At 40.8% G+C, this 20851-nt stretch overlaps 4 protein-coding genes across 8 annotated transcripts in view; 3 read left to right on the plus strand and 1 right to left on the minus strand.

Annotated features, from left to right (window-relative positions):
• The window catches only part of LOC109853257 (band 4.1-like protein 4), a 13056-nt gene extending 2438 nt beyond the window's left edge, over window positions 1-10618 (plus strand). The window contains exons 2-16 of one of the 2 annotated variants that reach the window (XM_020425167.1): window positions 281-470; window positions 4095-4199; window positions 4333-4472; window positions 5190-5287; window positions 6153-6273; window positions 6396-6483; window positions 6570-6686; window positions 6851-7354; window positions 7432-7646; window positions 7947-8022; window positions 8104-8186; window positions 8351-8506; window positions 9430-9703; window positions 10147-10253; window positions 10531-10618. In XM_020425167.1, coding sequence (XP_020280756.1) covers window positions 357-470; window positions 4095-4199; window positions 4333-4472; window positions 5190-5287; window positions 6153-6273; window positions 6396-6483; window positions 6570-6686; window positions 6851-7354; window positions 7432-7646; window positions 7947-8022; window positions 8104-8186; window positions 8351-8506; window positions 9430-9703; window positions 10147-10253; window positions 10531-10570 — 2238 coding nt within the window. In that variant the 5' untranslated portion in view covers window positions 281-356 and the 3' untranslated portion in view covers window positions 10571-10618. Of the gene's footprint in view, window positions 1-280; window positions 471-4094; window positions 4200-4332; window positions 4473-5189; window positions 5288-6152; window positions 6274-6395; window positions 6484-6569; window positions 6687-6850; window positions 7355-7431; window positions 7647-7943; window positions 8023-8103; window positions 8187-8350; window positions 8507-9429; window positions 9704-10146; window positions 10254-10530 lie in introns of both variants that reach the window. The other variant, XM_020425166.1, reaches the window with a different exon arrangement.
• Window positions 10619-10638: 20 nt separating this feature from the next.
• On the minus strand, window positions 10639-11526 carry LOC109853265 (signal recognition particle 9 kDa protein). The gene is made up of 3 exons (XM_020425181.1): window positions 11292-11526; window positions 10963-11031; window positions 10639-10873 (listed from the first exon to the last, which is right to left on the minus strand). Exons 1-3 carry the CDS (start codon window positions 11361-11363, stop codon window positions 10778-10780), a joined length of 237 nt encoding a protein of 78 aa, XP_020280770.1. The 5' UTR covers window positions 11364-11526; the 3' UTR covers window positions 10639-10777.
• A 105-nt stretch (window positions 11527-11631) lies between these two features.
• On the plus strand, window positions 11632-14034 carry LOC109853261 (3-hydroxyisobutyryl-CoA hydrolase, mitochondrial). Its single transcript, XM_020425173.1, has 8 exons — window positions 11632-11719; window positions 11823-11907; window positions 12170-12240; window positions 12360-12601; window positions 12702-12943; window positions 13088-13304; window positions 13404-13591; window positions 13671-14034. Exons 1-8 carry the CDS (start codon window positions 11717-11719, stop codon window positions 13817-13819), a joined length of 1197 nt encoding a protein of 398 aa, XP_020280762.1. The 5' UTR covers window positions 11632-11716; the 3' UTR covers window positions 13820-14034.
• A 114-nt stretch (window positions 14035-14148) lies between these two features.
• On the plus strand, window positions 14149-19658 carry LOC109853259. Of its 4 annotated transcripts, none has more exons than XM_020425169.1 (6): window positions 14149-14474; window positions 16750-17049; window positions 17185-17456; window positions 17583-18109; window positions 18262-19220; window positions 19454-19658. In XM_020425169.1, the coding sequence occupies exons 2-5, from the start codon at window positions 16898-16900 to the stop codon at window positions 18541-18543; spliced, it is 1233 nt and encodes a 410-aa protein (XP_020280758.1). In that variant the 5' UTR covers window positions 14149-14474; window positions 16750-16897; the 3' UTR covers window positions 18544-19220; window positions 19454-19658. The 4 variants fall into 4 exon arrangements, with proteins under 4 accessions (XP_020280758.1, XP_020280760.1, XP_020280759.1 ...); XM_020425171.1 differs by having other exon boundaries at window positions 18265-19220; XM_020425170.1 differs by having other exon boundaries at window positions 14149-14447.
• Window positions 19659-20851: the final 1193 nt, after the last annotated feature.

Genomic DNA, 20851 nt, shown 5'->3' on the forward strand with positions numbered 1-20851 from the left:
ATATATATATATATATATATATATATATATATATATATATGTATATATACACGCGATCTCGAGGTGTTCTCGCGAGAGAGTATTTATTTATTTATTTATTTTTCGAAAAACACTCTCCATCGCAATTGATGATGATTTAGGCCGATACACACTGCCGGTTAGCCAAAGTGTGTAAAAAACGCGGCGCGGTATTGCGCGGACCGCGTAAAACAAAAAGAAAAATTTTATGTTGGAAAACGTTTCAGTTTTGATGATATATTTGCCTGTCGCGTGATTTCAGAGGATGAACAACGCACGAGCCGAGTAAAACGCTCGCGGCAGACAACGACACAGAGAGAAATCAAAGAAGGGAAGCGATGGTCGTGGAGTGGCTGTGCCCCGGACTTAGGCCGACCAGGAGCAACAGGCCTCGTCTTTTGCACTGCAAAGTGATACTTCTGGACGAGCACGAATTGCTGCAGGATGTTTTGGTGAGTTCGCCGTTCCGATTACCCTCCTCCTCTCCTCCCGACTCGCGTCGGTTAACTGACTCGAGCGATCTTTCTTCTCACACACACACACACTCCTCTTATCTCGTGCGGTTCGTATTATCTTCAGAAACGCAATACTCCGATTTACCTTCTGCAAATTGATCTGAAAATTGTCTCCGGATAAAAAAAAAAAAAAAAAAAAAAACAAAAAAAGAGCACATACGACCCTGTGGCGCGTATGTGATGTACGCACTACCGTAATTCGTGCGCGAACGCGAGACGCCACGTTGTAATTTAGCGAATTAATAGCATTTTCTTTCCCAGCTCGTTTCTAGATGGTCGTTTCGAGTGTGCGTCGGGGGGGCTACTCGTGCCCCGCGGCGGCCTACGGTGGGTTATGGCCGACTGTGCGGCTCCGCACGAGAGAGAGAAAGAAAGAGAGAGAAAAGGCGCGCAGCAGTACATATCAACTCCGGGGCTACCCGGAATTCCTTCGGTCTTCTTCTCTGTTATTAGACGATATGCCAAAATTGGCGGTGGGCCACCGGTGGGGCACCACAAACGCCCGTGGGTAACGCCGTTGTGTGTGCCTCCTCCGCACCGCGTCGACGGCCGGTGCCGCACACTAATTCTCGCGCGTCTTTTCAACCTACCTCTACCTATACGTTTACGTTCTCTTTTTTTCTCTCTCTCTTTCTCTCTCTCTCTCTCTCTTTCTCTCTGTCTTTCTTCCTCACTCGCGTGCGGAAATCCTTCGCGTCGCGTTATCTCTCTCTCTCTCTCTCTCTCTCTTTTTCTCTTTTCCTCCATCCTTTTCACTCTCCCTCTACAATCGGTCTAGCTCATTTTGTCGATTAACATTCCGAGCCTGTATAAGCATCCCGCACGAATCCTCCTTCTGCGTATGTGTCTATATGCGCGTAAAACGCCCGCGAGCCTCCAACGTAAACCGAAATTCAGTCGAGCGTTGAAAACGAGAAGATTATTCCTCAGGGAGAAAGAAAGAGAGAGAAACCCCCGCCGGGGGTCCTTCGCGCCGCGTTCTATTATGAATTATGCAGAATTCGCGGTGAGAAGCATCGAATCCTCTTGGACGAGTCTTGCTAATTCGCTTTAACAAAATGTACAAATGTGTATCGCGACAAAACTGTTCTTTGCTTTGACTTCTTTGGAATATTTTTTTTTCTATTCGCGAGTGTGCAAACGCACACTCCGATATATAGATGTTCGAGCTGGATTTGGAGATTCAAATTAGAATTTGTGTAATTTGTTACACATCGGCAAAATTATTATTTCTCGAAAAAAAAAAAAAAGAAACAACTGCGGAATGTTGGAGGACGATGCGATCGTCGAGACGCGCAACAAAGAGAAACGATCATTGATAAGCGAGTCCGATACATCTATACACAGGCGAGTATCCCTCGCTATCGGTATACGCACGGTTGGCGTATCTCTAGGCCTGTATCTCTTCACCCGGTTTTATATACCGGCCGATCTCTGGCGGAACCAGTCTCGCGTAACCGCGGCGTAACAGCGCTGAAGAATGACCGCGCGTCAAGATAATGCGACCGGATAAACGTAATTCTTTTCCGGCGGAATCGGGATCGCGTCCTTTCGCAGAACGCGCGCGCGCGCGCGCGCGATGCGCAATTTCGCAACGGAATTAGCATTAAAAGCGACGGTCGAAATATCGCACAGCAACGCCCGAGGCTTGCGAGAATTTGATTTGTTTTTCGCACGAAGTTTCTCGCACGGTATCGAATAATTTCAATCCGACAACAAAAACGAGCGTCCGACAACGTGCGCGCGACAATTTGTTTGATTTTCCCGGTGTGGGAAGTTGTCGCGCGATATAAATCAATCGACAAATCAATCGGCGACTATATCGAGAGAAAAGAGACGAAAACCGCAAGTAATTGCATTCTACACCAGTTCCTCGAAAATTTCCTGGTGGAAAAAACCTCCGGATTGCCATCTTTTTTTTTTGCTCTTCCTCCTCCTTCTCCCCCCTTCGACGTCCAATTACACAAATGGCACTTTGCGCGTCCGCTGCAAAAGTTGGTGGTATACAAACAACGTCGTTTTTTTTTTTTTTTTTTCCACTGCTCTTTTTGCTCCCGCTACTATTCGTGCGCTTTTCGTGGATGTTACCGTTCCCGGTCACGATACACCCGGAAGGCAAGTTTATCCGCGATACAAAAACCAGCGGACGTTGGCTGATTGCCGCCGCCGTCGTCGTCGTCGTCGTCGTCGTCGTCGTCGAAGGCTTTCGTCGTTCATTCTTCTCTTCCTTCTCATCATGTACTGTAATCAGAAGGACGTGGTTCTTATTTTTCACGATGACGTTCTTTTTTTCTCTCGCTGAATCAACATTTTTCACTTTTTTTTTTTTCACGATGACGTTCTTCCTTTCTCTCACCGAATTTCCATTTTTGGCGCGGGAACCAACACATCCTGGTTTTTTTTCTCGCGTTTTCGATCGTGATTTGAAACACGCTCGCTTCGAGAGAGCGATTTTTTTGGCTCGACGCGTGATTTTTCGCCGTGTTAGAAAGCTACTTTGTTTTTTATTTTTAGAGAGAGACGAGGATCGGTCAAAATCGTATTACAACGATTCCCACAACGAGCTCTAGAAGGGAGCGAGGAGCCGGGAGGAAGCGGAATGCCTAAATAAACGTTTAAATTATACTATGTATATGAAAAATGAAAGAGAAATCACCGGGAATAACCGATAGAAAGAGAGAAGAAGGAGGGGGAAGGGAAAAAAAGGAGAACCGGGGGGTAGCAAAAGAAAGAATGATCGTTCGGAACACGCAAGTTGGAGAAGATGATTACCCATCGGGCTGAACCTATACTCCGGACTCTTCTAGGCCTTAGGCGAAAAGAAAACGGGCGAGGTCTTTCGTCTTCCTCGGCCTCCTCCTTCTTCCGCTTCTTTCGCCTCTTAGCCAGCTTCTTGCTACACTTTTAAACGCGTCCGCCACTCTCATTACTCTACCTTACGTGCATCTCTCGCGTTTCCTTTCGTTTATTCTTCGTTCGACTTAAACTTTATGGTCGGTGGTTTGCTCTCTTTCTTTCTCTCTCTCTCTCTCTTTCCTTCTGCGGCTTTTCATACACAGTTTATCGTATGCACGGTTGTTATTCGAATCCTCATCAAACAGAAAGATGGAAAAACGGACCTCATTACGGATACTCTTCGTACACACTCGTCAGATTTTTACATCCCCTCGCATTGTCGGTATATCGTTGCGGAGCGTGTAAATCATCGCGAGCGCGAGTAAAAAAAAACGAGGATAATAATCACCGCTTGTACGAAATTCAACGATGAAAAAAAAAAAAAAAAATACCCTGACGCAGCGCATCATCCGTTAGTTTCCCTTGGGATAACAAACGCGCGTCACGGTTCGCAAACACCAGTGGGAAACCCGATTTCTCGCCGGTCGAACCGACCGAGGTACGTTTCCTCGCGGTGTTATTAAAAATATATTTATATGCGCGAGCAACTGGTTTAAATGTATAATTTTATATACTTATGTGTGTGAGTGTTCGCGAGTTCAACACGTTGAACACAAGTAAAATACATGTGCGATACATTTTTTGTTTTGTTTTGTTTTTTTTCAGAGTTCGAACCTAGGTCAGGAATTACTGGATAGAGTGTTCAAACACCTTAATTTATTGGAAACTTCGTACTTCGGTCTGCGCTATCTCGATCACAGAAATCAAACGGTAGGATATGTAACAAATTAATTTTTTTAACACGTAAACTCTCTTCGTCGCTTCTCGCTCCGACGACGTACAATTTGAAGGAGCGTAATTTTCGCGAACCGAGCGTGGTTTATATAATGTATGCGATTTTTAGCAATGGCTCGATCAGAGCAAAAAGCTCGGTAAACAATTAAAAATTCATAAAGGGGATCCCGGCTCGGACGTTCACACTCTCTATTTTGGCGTCAAGTTTTACGCGGCGGATCCGTGCAAGCTCATCGAGGAAATCACCAGGTATGTTCCACATACACACACTCACACACACACAATTTTGTTCAAAACATACGTTACACATTTGAATTATTTTTTTAAATCTCTAAAATATACATCGCACACATTTGTACTTTGTACTATTTTTTAATATTTAATAAATTTTTTCTACTTAATGCACAAATTTTAATTTTTTTTTTTGTTTTTTTAAATAACTATATTCTCGTCGTAAATATATTTTCTCGACAACAATGTGGATTTGTTAAGAGAAAAAATTGCAAGAAACGTGAACTTTTCTTTGAAGCGCGCACGACACGCGGATAATATGGATGATTTTTATTCGACGTCATGCTCTCGTGTAAACGATCCTTTCACGCTCGGTGTCTCGAAATTCCAGGAAATTCCAGGGACATCACGGTACGTTGCGGACGCACGAGAATTCCACGTGCGTCGAATTTGTTTGAAGCGTCTTATACAAGCGCACATATACAAGCATTTCTCTTTCGCGCGCTATAGCGCAACCTCGCGGCGTTGTGTGTTCTCTCTCTCTCTCCGTCTCTCTCACTCTTTTTTTCTTTCGTGCGCTCTCGCGTTATTTTCAATAAATGATTTTGTTTTTCTTATTTTTCGCGCGCTGAAAAAGAAAAGAACGCGCGTTGCGTGACAATTGTCACGTCTTGTCAAAAAAAAAAAAAAAGAGAGAAATTATCAGCGTTTTGTTTTCTCTGGCTTGTTTCGCAGATACCAATTCTTCCTGCAAATAAAACAGGACATTCTGCAAGGGAGACTGCCCGTGTCCTTCGACTTGGCCGCCGAGTTGGGCGCTTATGTTGTTCAATGTAAGAGAGATTATCGTCTTTCTGAATTAAAGAGAATTTTGCCGTTCTGTCGCGCGGACGCGGAGATGCGCGCGCTCCTCCGCCTATTATTTCTTGTGCACACTGCGCGTATGTAACTTACACACGTAGATATCATTCATCGCATATATATGAATGGAAACGGGTAAAGCGTTAAAAAATCGCGCGAAAGAGAACGCCATTCACGGTGAGAGGGCACAGCGAATACGAAAACTTTATGTACATTATACATTATATATATACACACACACACACACAGACATACACACAGATATATAGAAGCGCATCGGGAGATAAATGCGAGCAAACAGATGTGCCGGGGTGGTCCGCACGCGTTTTAGTTATCTGATAGGAAGATTCAAAGTCTCGTACGTACAGACAAATGGAAAAAAGGAAAACGGCAAACTAAAATACGCTCGTGTTTGCATCTCATCGTCGTCAAAAAGAGACGAAATGAATCGTACCTATTCAACCAGCTCGGCGAAAGACGAAAAATAGGCGCGGTGTGCGAGAGAAAGATAGACGCAGCGAGAAATGGAGCGCGGGATGAAAAACGAGAAAAACGTTTTGCGCGCGCGGACTTTTTTTTTTTTCGTTCTCTTTCTCTTGCGAGATATTATCGCGAGCCCTATTGTACATATACAGAACGCGTTTGCGCTTTTCCGCGATATATATTTTCTCTCGAAAGACTTGCGGACAATTCCCGTCGACAAAATCTCTTCGAGATATCATTAATGAGAAAAATAAATTAAATGCACATTTTCCGCATATCTGCGCATCTGCGCGATATATAAATATTAACGATATTTTTTAATTTATTTATAAGTATTGTGTTATCTCTGTTTAGCGGAGCTCGGTGATTATGACCCGAGACGACACTCGCCCGGATACGTCACCGAATTTCGATTTCTCGCCAACCAAACCGCCGAACTGGAGAATCGTATAGTAGAAATCCACAAAACTCTTATGTACATTTATTTCACATACGTTTCATGTATCTAGTATTTTCGAACAGTACACGTTAAATAAAAATTCAACAGATTTTTCAACTTTGTTTAATTTGTCACGTAAATTCTGTTGCTCTTTTCAGAGGACAATTACCTTCTGCAGCGGAATTAAATTATTTAGATAAAGTAAAATGGCTGGAAATGTATGGAGTGGATTTGCATCCTGTGTTGGTACGTAGACTCGTTCAACATTGATAAAAGAAACACTGTTGTGTTGATCTTGCAAATTTCTGTCATTCGTTTGTTTTTACACGCAGGGTGAGGATAGCGTGGAATATTTTCTCGGTTTAACACCGAGCGGAATAATACTCTTGCGCAACAAAACCAAAGTTGGAAATTATTACTGGCCCCGGATTAATAAAATCTATTATAAGGTACAAAATTTCCATGATTGTTTTAACTCTCGTTGCGACTCTCAAGTAGAAACCAACACCGAGAATCGCTTAAAAAATTGTGACGTAACACTCGTGAATGCTAAGCTTTCGCGTTTTTGTCTTTATAGTCTTCACGCCAAGACACAAATTGCGTCAATTTTCAGGGCAGATATTTCATGTTGAGGGTGAGCGAGAAAAATTCCGAGGAGAGAACGCACGGCTTCGAGACACCGTCGAAGGGAGCTTGCCGTCACCTCTGGAAATGTTGCTTGGAACATCAAGCGTTTTTCCGACTGATGGCAACCGGACCGCCGCCCTTGAGTCCGTACTCACGCTTTCATTCGTACAGTCCACCGTCCACTCTGGAGAAACACTCGGCCATTCGACGAAATCCGCCGCCGTTTCAGAGAACTCCCAGTCGCCGAGCTCAGAGACGGGTCGTCGAGGGTCAAGAAATGGTCGGCTCGTACATCGAAACCCCCGCTACTGTGATCCCGAGCCCGTCGAGCAACAATCTGTCGAGCAACATTCTGTGTAATACGCAGAGACAGGTGAACACCTCGAGTCCGAGAAGCACGAGAAGCGCGCCTTGGACGCAGAGTCAGCCTCGTGGTCTTTACACCTCGTCTAGTCCTCGCTCCGTTCGCTCCGCGGGAACGGCACCGGCAGTTAGTTTTGACGCTTATTCCGTACGTCAAAGACTCTGTGGCTTGATATGACAAATTAAATTGATTTTTTAACGCAGCTCTTAAGTAGACTTCAACGTCGGAGCAGCTCCGTGGAGAGTCAAAGCTCGGGGGACAGTCACAGTCGCAGCGGTCATCGTAGAAGAAGTCATAGTCACAGTCATCGCCGACACAGCCGACACTCCGACTGCGAGTCCGAGCTCTCGAGGAGTTCGGATACGAGATCGGGTCATCGAAAACATCGCAGGAAACACCGGAGTTCCCGTTCTTCCAGGTAATATACTTACATATTCACCCTGTTTGTACATCGTGTTACGCTCGCACTCGTTGCGATAACATCTCGTTCTCACAATTGTTTTCTCCGAGTGAGGATACCTTTTTTGATTAATTCAAATTGCGATTCCTTATAAGCATTGGCGTGCAATTAGAAAGTGGTTTGATGATAACGAGTTGCGTTCCCACCAATAAACAGAGGTGATCGACCTTTACCATTGCGTTTTGCGCGAGCAAACATTTTTATTTTAAACAAATACGAATCAATTCGAGTCATTGTCATTATTTTTTGTTGCAGTAGACACGAACTGATAGATTCGGAGCCGCAGTGGAGAGAAGCGCAGAAACGAAAAGGGGAAGGCGTGCAAAAAGCTATCGTGAGTGTATCGTCTCATTATAGATCTTTGTTGCTCGTCGAAAACTCACTCGCTAACGTTTGACAAATTGATTGATTGCAGGTGAGTCACACGGAGCCTAGGAGAAGACACAGAAGCAGACACCGAAGTCCGCAAAAACAGCCGTTGCCGGATGAACTTCGAAAGTATATACTTTTTGAATGTTTATAAATAATTCTGTAATTGACTAAACTAGCTCTTTCTACGCTGCTTTGTCATTTTCCACTTTGATGCGAGATGTACGAAAATGTTTCGCTACAATTATAAATATTAAAAAAAAAGTTACGTGTTTGATAATGTTGTTTTCCAGACATTTGGAATTTGGCCTAGTCGACACAAGCGGGATGAGCGAGCAGCAACGTCGTGAAATATCTTATACGGTAGTGCAATCGCAATCCGTACAGCAATCCCTTTTACAGTCCAACAATTCCCGATTGGACGACACAGACTCATCGTCCCTGCCTAGGTACGATGATCTCAAGACGGCCTGCAATCTCCACGGCCATCCTCCGCAATTGGAGGATGATACAGGATCTGTAGTCATTGTTTAGTTACCCCCCCCCCCCCTTCAGTATTCCTTTGCATGGATTTTTTTTATTTATTTCGAGCATGTGTATCTACTTTATAAGCATGTGTGTCCCCCTTTTATTATTTATTTGAGACGCATGACGAATCCTTAATAAACAAAGTGGAAATTAACTGCTTGTCGCACCTGTTTTATTTATACATCCTCAGCTGACACTCACTTCGCTTCTGGCTGTGATCCATTTAAAATTACAAAGGCGATGCGTGCCGATCGCCTTCGTTTTTTTTTTGGGAGTCGTAATAATTTTATTGTTCGTGTGTTTTCGATTTTTTTTTTTTTTTCACTGCGTGTGCATTATGTGTGTATTACGTGGCATCGTGCGCCACGTATTTGTGTAATAAATATTGGTATCTTGGGAGAACGCGGACGACGGTCCGAAGTACGAAACTCGAAGCACAGTTCCGAGTCTTTCTCGTGACGTGATCCTCGTACATACATATACATTTCCCCCGTTCAAGTCCCTACATGTTTCCTCGTGCACTTTTTGGCAGTTTCTTCGTATTTTTTTGTTTTCTTTTTGAAAATTTACGCTTTCAAGTATCCACACACACACATCGATTTACACAGAGAAGTGAATGCATCTAGATCAGTCTGGGAATTGAATTTGTCTCGCTGAATCCGCAACGCGGTGTGCATCTTGAGAAAGTTATTATAATCAATGTATGTAACAAAAAACCAAATGCATCGAGAGAATCCAGTTTTGTAATGGACGTTGGAATGGTGTTTGCTACACAAAAAAAAAAAACAAAAAAAAAAACAAAAACAACAACGTGCCCCAGACACTGTCAAGGATTCCCTTTCAGAACTGTCGGATCCGTCGGCAAACGGGAAAGAAGAACTTTGCGGCATCATAATTGTGACGGAAGTTTTAACTTGCTTGCGGCAACATCCGGTCGGGTCGAGGCAAAATTTCCCGAAGCTCGAAACGAATGTAGCACGAAGAGGGACTTTTATTATACTCGTAACTGCAGAGTGTCTATAGGCAATAATACCGACAGCGGACTCGGGGAAAGCACGCCGCAGGAGTTTTCAAGCTGCTGCTCAAGCTCCGCCGACAGCAATAAACCCATCCACGTAGTACGTATCCCAGTTTGCTCATTATTTTTATTAAATCGACGTTCGAGAGATTTTGTTTTGAGACGCGCATTGCGCGTGTAACCGAGCGACAATTACGCGTTCGTTTGATAAAGAATTACATTTTTGTTTTTTTTTTGTTTTTTTTTTTTTTAACAATTGTATTAATTCAATTTGTTACAAAATTTTTTTTGCACATACACATTACAAAAAAGTATAGTTGCATTCTCTCGTCTTCCGTGAATTTTTGCTTTCGATCGTGTTAGATTTTGTGTTAAAACATCTACTGCAACAGAACACTGTGCATAAATTTTCTCTTCATAAACGCAATTGTACGCATGCCTGGTAGTCGTTTTCTTTTTCTTGTGACAAAAATATACAAAATATGTAGAATGAATTTCCCTTAAATAGTAGATTAGTAACAAATGGTTTTGTTTGGTGTATAGACACAATTGCAATTAGGGGGGAAGGTACGCTATGAACTGCCCTCAAATCAAGAAATCTACCCTCCTGTTGACACTACTCTGGATGCTGTTCTTCAGCCCATTATATCGTAAGTGCTTGTTTTTTGTCGCTTTGTGCTTTCCTCTCACTCGAATATCATAAATCAAAAATCTTGTTTTGTAATTCAAACCTTGCTTTATTAATAATCCAATGCGGTATTCATTACGTATTTATATATCGATATATATATATATATATATATATATTTTAAATAAATATTAAAAACTTTACATATATATATATCATAAGTCTTTAGAAAAATTATATTTACATATTCTTTGATATATATTATCTAATTTAACGTGTAATAACTTTGATTGTTTCAGAACATTAACGAGGAGGCAACGAAGCTACCCAAAACAATAGCAAAACTTTAATACAAAATAAATCAGTTTTATATTAACATGTTGTATATTTAAGAAAAGTTTTCATACCTTAAAACACAAAAGTTGTTACGCTATAGACTATTCGGTAGTTGAATTTTATGAGATGAGGAATGATTGTTTAATAAATCGCAGTATGTTTTAACCTCCACGTGAGAGACAAGCATATATCTCTATTACATAGAAATCTTTAAGTTTCTCTCGACGCCATGTGTCTCATAAGATTGCCTATAAATTTTTCCATTTTCTTCAAGTCTTGAGCTATCTCCGTCTTGTACTGCAAACACTGTAAACAATTTTAGATATTATTGTTATTAATAATGCTGTTTTTTTTTTTACAAAAAAAAAATACAAGATACATTGTTATTGACTTACCTGTCGATTGTCCGTTAACTTTAGACACAAAACTCCTTTACTGTGGCAATACTTCATTGTATATCGAGTCTAAAACGACGAGAAACAAGTTTAATCAAATTTTACGCCATTAATCAAATGCACAATATGTCGTGTAAAGTAGACGGGATAAGACAACCACGTTTTCAGTGCGAGAAGTACAAAAAAATAATAATAAAAGAAAGCACAACGTGTATACACACTGTTGTAATATTTGGATTATATTTTGCAAAAGACATTTTGTGAAACAAAAAATTAAATATTCGTTAGAGTAGAAACAGGACATAACCGCGCTATCTTTGTTTACGTACGTTTATCGGATCTTGAAGATATAACCTCTCGGCACTTTTTTCGAATTCTTCCCACGAATTCAAGTACGTCATTTTTGCCACCAATAAAAGTATAATTATCAGCACGAAACACTACCACATACAAAATGTGAGCGGAAATCACTAAGTTATTTTTTAAAACTTTTCGAAATGAGACAGAAAGAAATCTCGTATCTGTTGGTTAACAAACCGCCCCCCGAAGGGCCACCTCACAACACGAGACGAGATTGTGGGAAAAGACACGTTTCGATTCAAGCAACACCAGAACCATCTGTGTCTCGAGAAACTAAGTCCTGCTGACTACGTCACTCACGTTTGTTGACCCTGCTGACCTTCGGTTACTACGTCACTTGTGATCGCTTGGTCGGTAACGATATGTGATATTCTTTCTGAAAATACAGAGAAAAATGGTACGTACAATTTAAATATAAACATAACTACACATGAATTTATATTAGTATAAATACGATTAGATATATTTAATTAATAAATATTATGTAATTATTTTTCTAGACTCAGACAACAAGCAGAAAATTTACTTATTTATGTATCAATGCACCAAACGGTGTCAGACGACTGGTGACATCAATTTATTCATGTAAGAGTTTTCATTTTTATGTAAATTTAAATAAGCGCGTTATATTATCACATCGAACCAGTTTTATGTAAATTTAAAATTTTACACGTCTATTCTGTTTTATTTTCTTTTTCTTGCAAAGTATAATACATTTTTCTTAATTGAAATTTAATTATTAAAATATGTGTGAGTAACAAAGTACAACTGAGTTCTTGAAATGTACAATTTTTTATGTCGTTATTCTTTACGGTGAATATCAACAATTGTGTTTGTAATGTTTTAGCATCTAAAGAAGACAAAAAAGAAGTTGAAAGTGCCCAAAGCAACATGGATCAAAATGTTCTCATCAAAGATGTATGCCTGTCTTGCTCTTAGAAGTGTTAATTTTTTTATTTATTAAACCTTTGAATATATATACACAATGTAAAGTAGTAGATCATGAGTGGAATTAAAAATAATTTTATCAAACACAGGTGGGGAACAGCGGCGTGATAGCTTTGAATCGACCTGCAGCATTGAATGCGTTGAATTTGTCGATGGTCCAAAAGATATATCCCGTTCTGAAACAATGGGAATCTTCCAAAAGACTAGTAATTATTGAAGGTATGGGTGAAAAAGCGTTTTGTGCGGGCGGAGATATCAAATCGCTTGTTTTGGCACTGAATGAGTCAGGAAGAAATACTTTGGGAGAAGAGTTTTTTAGAAGAGAATACTCGTAAGCTGTAAAAGAATTTTATTTTTTGTGCCTATATTTCTCTTGTATCTTGAATATACGCAAGAGGTTTTTGTTTTTTGTTTTTTTTTTTTACATCTAGATTAAATTACTTGATTGGAACATACAAAAAGCCTTACATAGCTCTCATAAATGGAATAACAATGGGTGGTGGCGTTGGATTATCAATACACGGCAAGTACAGAGTCGCCACGGAGAAAACGCTCTTCGCTATGCCAGAAACAGCAATAGGTCTGTTTCCTGATGTAGGTGCGACCTATTTTCTGCCCAGGTTGAAGGGAAAGTTGGGTCTTTATTTGGGACTCACGGGATACAGATTAAAAGGTATGTGATACGAACAAACCTGGTATTTTATGCAAATGTACACAGTGTCGGCGCTGTGCCTTAGCATGAGAAGTTGCCACAACGATATCTGAAACAACAGAAGACATTATTTGCAATGTTCATGTGTTATGTTATCAAACAAAGGTGTTGACGTGCTTCTCGCTGGAATTGCAACGCATTTTGTGCCGTCAGAAAGACTAGAGAATTTAAAAACTGATTTGTTAACGTCACAAGAGACGAATATCGAGAAAATATTAAACAAGTATCAACCGAATTTGAATCACGAATTTAGCTTAGCTCCACACATGTCGCAGATAGAACATTGTTTTTCCGCTTCGTCCGTAGAAGAGATAATTGAGAGGTACGTACGTGTATATGTGGGGATTTAATCAAATTATCATTATGTATGTGTGTGTGTGTGTTTGTGTGTACACGTGTATACAAATTTTTCTGTATAAAGGCTGAGGAATGATAATTCAGAATGGGCACAGAGAAACGTAGAAACACTGATGAAAATGTCTCCATCCTCGCTCAAAGTCACAAAAAAAGCAATTGACGAAGGAACCAAAAAATCTTTGGCGGAGTGCTTGCAGACCGAGTATAGATTGGCATGTGTCTCTCTGCATAAAGACAGCGACTTCTACGAAGGTGAGTAAAATTTAACTTTCGTTTTATAAGATCGTCTTATTTTATTTTTTTTTTTCTGTTAACGTTGTTTCAAATTCAGGTGTCAGAGCTCTTCTGATTGACAAGGATCAGAAACCAATATGGAAACCCAGCAGCTTGACCGACGTAACGGAAGAAAGCATAGCTAAACGATTTGCGAATCTTCCCCCGGAAAAAGAATTGAATTTGCACACCGAAACCAAACTATGAGATTTGAAGAAAAACGATATTGTGATAAAAATCAATTGTTATACAAATTTTATTTTTATATTTCTTACAGTTTTATACACACTGATTGTTGGAAGAATTTTATGGTGAAATCTGTTTGTATTTTGTTGGTAATTTTTTTTTTTTTTTTTCATATATTCGATTTTCTGTTTTATATACAATAAACATTGCGGATAAGAAACCAAGAGCAGAGAGATTAGTAGTTTGCAGACGATAAATTGTAGATAGATAATAAACCAGGAAGAGAATAAAAATAAATGAAATTGTATGCGACGCGAGAAAGCGAGAGAGAGAGAGAGAAAGAAAGAAAGAAAGAAAGAAAGAAAGATGAAGAAGGGGATCGACAACAACAACAGGATACAATCGCCGTGAAACGAAAGCTGATAATCTCACGCCGTCGACAGTGTCGTGTGAATGGTCTCGCGCGGCTGTTCGCCCCGTTGCCGGTCTTTCAGTTTCTTTTGGACCACAACGCGGGCACGACAGCGGATGCGGTCCAAGGCGCTATGCGTGTATGAAAGTTTGCGCGAGTTTACCCCCTCGGGAACCTGTTTACATGTTTTTTTGCGCGACGTCCTATCGGATATGGAGATGTGAAAAGCGAGAAAGCGTAAGTGAGGAAAAGAGATAAAAACAGGTACATATGCGTGTAATCATGCGATATTACGTGAGACAAACCGGTGTGATCGCCGAGATCTGCTCGCCGCAATTTTCCTTACCTACGTGTTTGAAACGATCATTTATACGACGAACTCGTCGATTCCCAGCATCGATTCTCGCATCGAGCAATAATAAACGGTTGTATTATCTTCCGTCTCTAATGTAATTAGCATATTACATTTCTCGCTCGGTCGTTACTTTCTAAGGCCGTAAATTAGATCGTATCTCGCGAACATTAGCCTCTCTCATTAACGAGAGGAAGCCTCCTCACCCGCCTTTCAATCGACAGTCTCGATCGATGTCCAATTCTCTGGCTCCCCCGATCGTGTGTAATATATTCGGCCGTGAATTACGCGTCGAAGCTACGTCGAAACGAAAGTGTCAAATTACCGGCTTTGAATTTATAAACACTTTCTTTCGCAACAAGGCGCTCCGCGATTATGAATGTTCGAAACTGGCGCGTGAAATGAAGCGAGACGAGTTTGTTGTCGCGCGACAACAAACGTTTTGCTCGATTGGCCGATTGTTCGTGATTCAATCTCGCGCGAAATTTTTCATTCACTCGGGGGTTTTTTTTTTTTTTTTAACGGAGAATTATTTAACGAAATTCTCCGCGAGATCAGATAAGATAAAAATGAATCAGCCGCTGAATAGACGAGAGCCGCGTTTACAACGTGAAAGCGGATGTGAAAATTTCGGGTTCCCGTCGTCGAGAGGAAGGTGGGAGTGCGCGCACGGCTCGTTCGAAATCGCGGCGGCGATAATCTTTTTTTTTTTCTTTTCGTCGACGGCCCTGAATGAGCGCGCGAGTGAAAGTATAGGTGTCAAATATTTCTCGCGATTTCATTTTGCGCGGAACCCAAAGCGCCACTTAACGTGTGGCCACGCCACGTGTGTTTTACATATGCATTAGCACTGTTCCTTGGAAGCAGACGCTTGTGAGGCGTTGTGTATAAATTTTTATTTACACTCGCGATAGTAATCTAAAACCGAAAGGCACGGATTGAGAATAAATAAATTAATTAATTAATCAATTAATTATTATAAATTATTATATTATAAATAAATTATATTTACATTCGCGATGGAATTTCTAGAATTAATAATAAAAATCTCGAAACAAAAGAAGTTTGTATGTCTGCGCGCGTTTCGCCTTATTAATATTCTACAGAAATACATTCGTACACACCATCTCGTTTTCGCAAAATGTAAATCCGGAGAACGTGATTTTTTTCTTTTTTTTTTTTTATACATAAGAATTTAGAAATTAGAAATTTTTAATTATCTAGAAATTTGTTTTGCACGTAAGAATTAATGATAATATTCGCGCATTTGAGTTTCTCTGGTCTTAATTACTATCGAGTTCTTTGTATAACTTTGGTCGAGAGTCGGTCGAGTGTTATCGATCGCCGAAGAGTTTTGTTTAAGTAACTTCGGTTGACATTTTAGGGTGCGCGCGTGTGTGTGTGTGTATGATATTAGCGGGAGAACGCGTACCACTTCGATGTGAAAGTTGACGATGGAATGTGTCGCGCGCCGCAACACGCGCAATGACCCGCAATGACTAGATAATTATTACGCACACATGTTGCGTGAAATATGTTTTTCCTTTGAGAGTAAACAAATTTAAATTTGCACACGTCATTCCTGATAATCGCACGTAGATATATGTGTGTATTGTTTGCGAGTTTTTTTTAATCTGAATTAAAACTAAAACGAAAACTGCAGCAGCGCGATGAGCAAGGAAGCACAGAAATGGACGAATTCAACAAGATAAATGATATTTCTCCCAATATCTCCCAAATTGGTCCAATTTGCGAAAGCGCGACCGACGTGTATATATACGTATCTGTGCGTGCGCTTTCTCTTCCTCGTACTTATATTATACGCGACGTAGTTCATGATAAAAGAAGTTAGAGAGAGAGAGACTCTCGGAATCGTCGCGAATAAAGGTGAGAGACTCGATCTACCTGAGTTTTGCTCGGAATTGCACGGTGACTTCCGCGCGTTCCGAACAGAGAGCGCAATTTAATCCCTCTGTAATGAAATTTCTTACGTGAACACACGGAACACACAGAATGTGAAAGCGACCTTGAAAAACGCCGTGTATCGTCCGTCGCATTCCGCGTTCGAACGAACGCTTTCGATCAAAAGGAGTAATCGAAAAGAAAAGATCGAAGGCGCGAGCCGCCTCCGCGGTCTCGCAGAGAGATGATCCTTAAAAAAAAAAAAAAAAAAATCGAACGTTGTAGCTTCCACGAGGCCGCGAAGCGTTTCGCCGACGATGACGTAGTTCGATCGAGCACGCGGCGATGGTTGTCGATTCTGACGGACGAGTCTCCGATCCGATCCATGCGGTAGCACCGAACGTGTTCATCGAGCGCCACGTGCCGTCGGGGGATGCCGAGTGCCAACGCGGCAAACCGAGCAGCGATCCCGCAGCAGCTTTCTCCCATCGGGACTCCCATCGGGAATTGGTTCAGGCCCGACGGTGGCGCGGAAACCGACAGGCGCGTCGCATCGTTCACGATCGAGCCGCGCGAGATCGAATGGTAGGATTTCCACAGCCGTTACTTATTTAAAAAAAATTTTTTTTTTTTTATGAGTACGTTCTTCCGTGAATAAAATAGAACAAATCTAATCTCTTTTGTTATTATTAGCAATCGATGAGAGATGATCTCTTTTAGGATAAGATCGACGAGCAATGAGGTCTCCAAATTCGGCGTATCCACGACGACCACGCGAGACAATCCGAGAAGATGTTACAGAACGTCGACCAGTTCCGGTTACTCGAGCCACTCGCCGCCGTTGTCGGCCGGCTCGTGTTCTCCTTACGCCACGGCGTTGACGTCAAAAGATCCGTTGTACGGTGGTCTGGCAGTGATTCACGAAAGCGAAACGATACCGTGGTCGGTTTGGTCTCCGATCGTGTATCATCATGAAAATCGCAATTACGAAGGTCAGAAAAACGCGCGCGCGACGCGCTTTGCTTTCTTCTCGATTTTACTTCTGCTTCTAGATTTTTCTTTTTTTTTTAATATCGAAGTCTCGCTCGTCAATGTGTTGTTCTTTTTTTGCCACGCAGGAATCTACGTGTGTCGCGCGTGCGGTTGCGCGTGCAATTATTCGCTGCTGTCGCCGACCCCGTTGTTCGGATTGCCTCCGAGTTCTGTGATAGACAACGATAATATCATTATGCCGCCGGACGATATTTCGCGCGTCCACCCGAGAAACGCTTCGAGGGACAACAACAACGTGTACGAGTATATTTGTCCGTTCTGGTCGTTCAACGGAAATCCGTCGACGGGGAGCGCGCCGACGAGATCGAATCCGATCAGTTCCGAATTCTACGTGAATTCTCCTCACCGCTTTTGCGAGCGATCGGACACGATGCGATCCGGCGCGCTGCTCAAAAAAAGTAAGACAACGAAATGCAAAGAGGACGGCTTGACGGAGAGAAGCGATCTCGAGACGCGCGGTCCTTACATCCGCAAATATCATCACGGGAAACCGATCGAGAAAGGTTGTGCGAAATTGTCGTTCGGACTGGAAGGCGTGCGACCCGAGGGTTGTCAAAGAGCACTCGCCTCGAACGAGTCAAAGTACTCGACGGTGAGTAGTCGCGTCAACTCTCGCTACTTTCTAAAAGTATAATGAAAGAGAGACCGAAACTTTCCAAAGTTCAAGTTTAATTGACGTATTTTTTTAAGCGTCGCTCTGTGTGCAAACTGAGAAAAAAAAATCAAATCACACACCTGTTTCAGCAGCTGGAGTGCGGCAGCGACGTCGGTTCGTCTTGCGAAGATACGGTCGTTTCCGCGAACGATTTGAATCGCCGTTTGGCCGCCGCAAGCAGCGAGGATCTCGATTTCACTCTCGACGTGGCGCGCGCCGAGCGTCTAGGCCGTGCGATCGCGAGAGCAAAACGGAAGCGACAATGGTGCCGCGCACTGACAATTCTCCTCGGCCTGGCCTTCTTCATGCTGAGCGTGATAGTCGTCTCGTTATCCGTGACGAGAGGTCGCAAAATGTTCGGGAGCATGTAATAAAAAACAAGAAAAAAAATCTCACAGCGGAGGAAAATATTTGTTTGTTTGTTTGTTTGTTTTTTTTTGTTATTAACGTGAGCACGAATGATCTTGTAGAAATTTTTACTACTGGTGTGTGTGTCCCAGTGCACTATTCTCAACACGGTGATTTCAATATTCTAGAATAAGTATATTATTTTGACCCCGTACCAGAGTAATGTGAAATTTCTGCAAGGATGTTCTGCGACAACCGTGTAGTCTCTTCAACGCGGGTATTTTTGTGGATGCCAAGTGTCCCGTATATATATAATAATTAAGTAACAAAATTATTGTAAACAAGAGAAAAGATATTCTCTGCGATTCTTAATATATATATATATATATATGGCTGTGACCATACCCTTTATCCATATTTCGCTGAACATAATACCACGTAAATGCACGTGTGGGCGCATCACGCTCATCTAGCGAATGTAGATAATTTTAAATGTTTTTTTTAAGCTTACACAGAAGAAAGTATATAAATATACGTCACTGTAAAACGGGTAAATTGTTATCAATATAAATGTAATGTTTTATCTCTTTTACCTTAATAATTTGCGCATGCGTACGCTAGTCTGATTTCATTCGCGTTTGTCGCGGGGCGTTGGCGTCGAGTCGAGAGACGAGAAACAGCGGGCTGCTGAAGATAAGAGGTTTGTTCGCGTCGCATGCCCCAACATGCTCCTACTTGCTCCAACGCGCTTTACCAGCGAATTTATTAGCTTGTACTAGTGCACACTGAGTGCGGCTTTTTTCAGTGAAAAATTTTATTGAAAAAGTTTTGAAGTTTCATTAACGTTTCATTGAAAAAAATCGCATTGGAGCGAGTAGGAGCATGTTGGGGCATGCGACGCGAACAAACCTAAGATAACGAAATTTGTGACAGGTGACAGATCTCAAATCGCGACCATCAACAAATATCGCAGATAAGATACGTCAGAACGATTATTTATACTTGACATTTAGAGATCGACAGTTTTTCATACCCTGTCGAAAACGTCGAAGCATTGACAATAGCATACGAAGTTCCGGCTATTTACGAATTTGTTCAGGTTAACTTTTTATACAGCACTTTACATCAACTTTCCAAGGTGAGAGAAGTAATGTAAATGTTGTTTAATAAAAACGTGTATATGAACAAAACTTGATAGATGAAAATTTAAAATCGTTACTGTAATTCATGTGAAAAAATTATATTTTCTGTTTTTTTTTTTTGTCAAACAGTGTGTTTATATTTCTCTAAATTGTAAACAATGTGTTTATAAATGTTTCTTTAGATTGTAAAATAAATTTCACAACAGAATGGTCTGTGTGCCATGTGTTGCTGTTCCTATATTCTTAATAATATGGAGATTTCTTATACAACCATTACTGATTAAGTGGTGGCAGTTGGGGAGGGATAAAGAAAAGGAGACCAAAGGAGATCAGTCATGTCCGGAGCTAGTAAAGGAATGCAAAAACGGCATATGTACCTTAGCATGGAAGAATAATCAAGATGCCGTGAAGAAAAGCGATTGAAAACTGATTTTATCAGTGTGTATATGTGTTTCGATTTAAAAATACAATATTATTCCAACATTTTATTTTTTAGAAGTTTTATGAGACTTTTACGAATTATATATACATACATATATATATATATATATGTATACATATGTAATATACCAAAGGTCAGTTTAAAGGCAGATGGATTGCAAAATGACAGCAGCTCTTCTACGAGTATTTACGTATTTTAAACAGAGTTTGTACAGTACATATAGAGAAAGTGTTATTGTTCCGTTGAACTGTACAGATACAGATTGAAGATAATTCAGAGAAAATGTTATTGTTCCAATTAATCAACTGTAAAGTTCTTTGTATCACTGTAGACGGCAATTAATAGTAGGATATGTGTATATCAATAATATCAGTCATATAGTGCTCATAGAAAAAAATATATTATTATCATTCCAAAATTGATCAAAACCAACATTCTTTAATACTGAACAAAAAATAGATTACAAATCTAGCGCATTTTGTTACCATATAACATGTTAACATATAAATTTAAAACTAATGATCCAATTACAATATTTAAGTGCGCATATATGTACCCGCCACGCTTTTGCAAAACGATGTAATAAAACCAAATTATTATAAATAACAAAGAAATTTATATGTGTATCTACAAAAATACGATCCATCGTTTCGTAATACTACATTTCTTATAGGAAATATATAACGATCTTTTCTCTCAACTCATCATTGGTTTTTGCACTTTGACTACTATAGTCAATTGAAATCC

Source organism: Pseudomyrmex gracilis, unplaced genomic scaffold (assembly GCF_002006095.1).
Source record: "Pseudomyrmex gracilis isolate BER0280 unplaced genomic scaffold, ASM200609v1 scaffold_45, whole genome shotgun sequence".
NCBI classification, from domain to species: Eukaryota; Metazoa; Arthropoda; class Insecta; order Hymenoptera; family Formicidae; genus Pseudomyrmex; species Pseudomyrmex gracilis.

Excerpts from the sequence above, each read along its gene's own strand:
- LOC109853265 (XM_020425181.1), bottom strand. The coding sequence starts at position 11,363 with ATGACGTACTTGAATTCGTGGGAAGAATTCGAAAAAAGTGCCGAGAGG. Across the intron at positions 11,032-11,291 it reads ATCTTCAAGATCCGATAAAC|ACTCGATATACAATGAAGTA; the intron begins GTACGTAAACAA and ends TCGTCGTTTTAG. Across the intron at positions 10,874-10,962 it reads AGTTAACGGACAATCGACAG|TGTTTGCAGTACAAGACGGA; the intron begins GTAAGTCAATAA and ends AATTGTTTACAG.
- LOC109853261 (XM_020425173.1), top strand. Across the intron at positions 12,241-12,359 it reads AAAATGTTCTCATCAAAGAT|GTGGGGAACAGCGGCGTGAT; the intron begins GTATGCCTGTCT and ends TATCAAACACAG. Across the intron at positions 12,602-12,701 it reads TTTTTTAGAAGAGAATACTC|ATTAAATTACTTGATTGGAA; the intron begins GTAAGCTGTAAA and ends TTTTACATCTAG.
- LOC109853259 (XM_020425169.1), top strand. The coding sequence starts at position 16,898 with ATGCCGAGTGCCAACGCGGCAAACCGAGCAGCGATCCCGCAGCAGCTT. Across the intron at positions 17,050-17,184 it reads GAGCCGCGCGAGATCGAATG|GATAAGATCGACGAGCAATG; the intron begins GTAGGATTTCCA and ends GATCTCTTTTAG. Across the intron at positions 18,110-18,261 it reads ACGAGTCAAAGTACTCGACG|CAGCTGGAGTGCGGCAGCGA; the intron begins GTGAGTAGTCGC and ends CACCTGTTTCAG.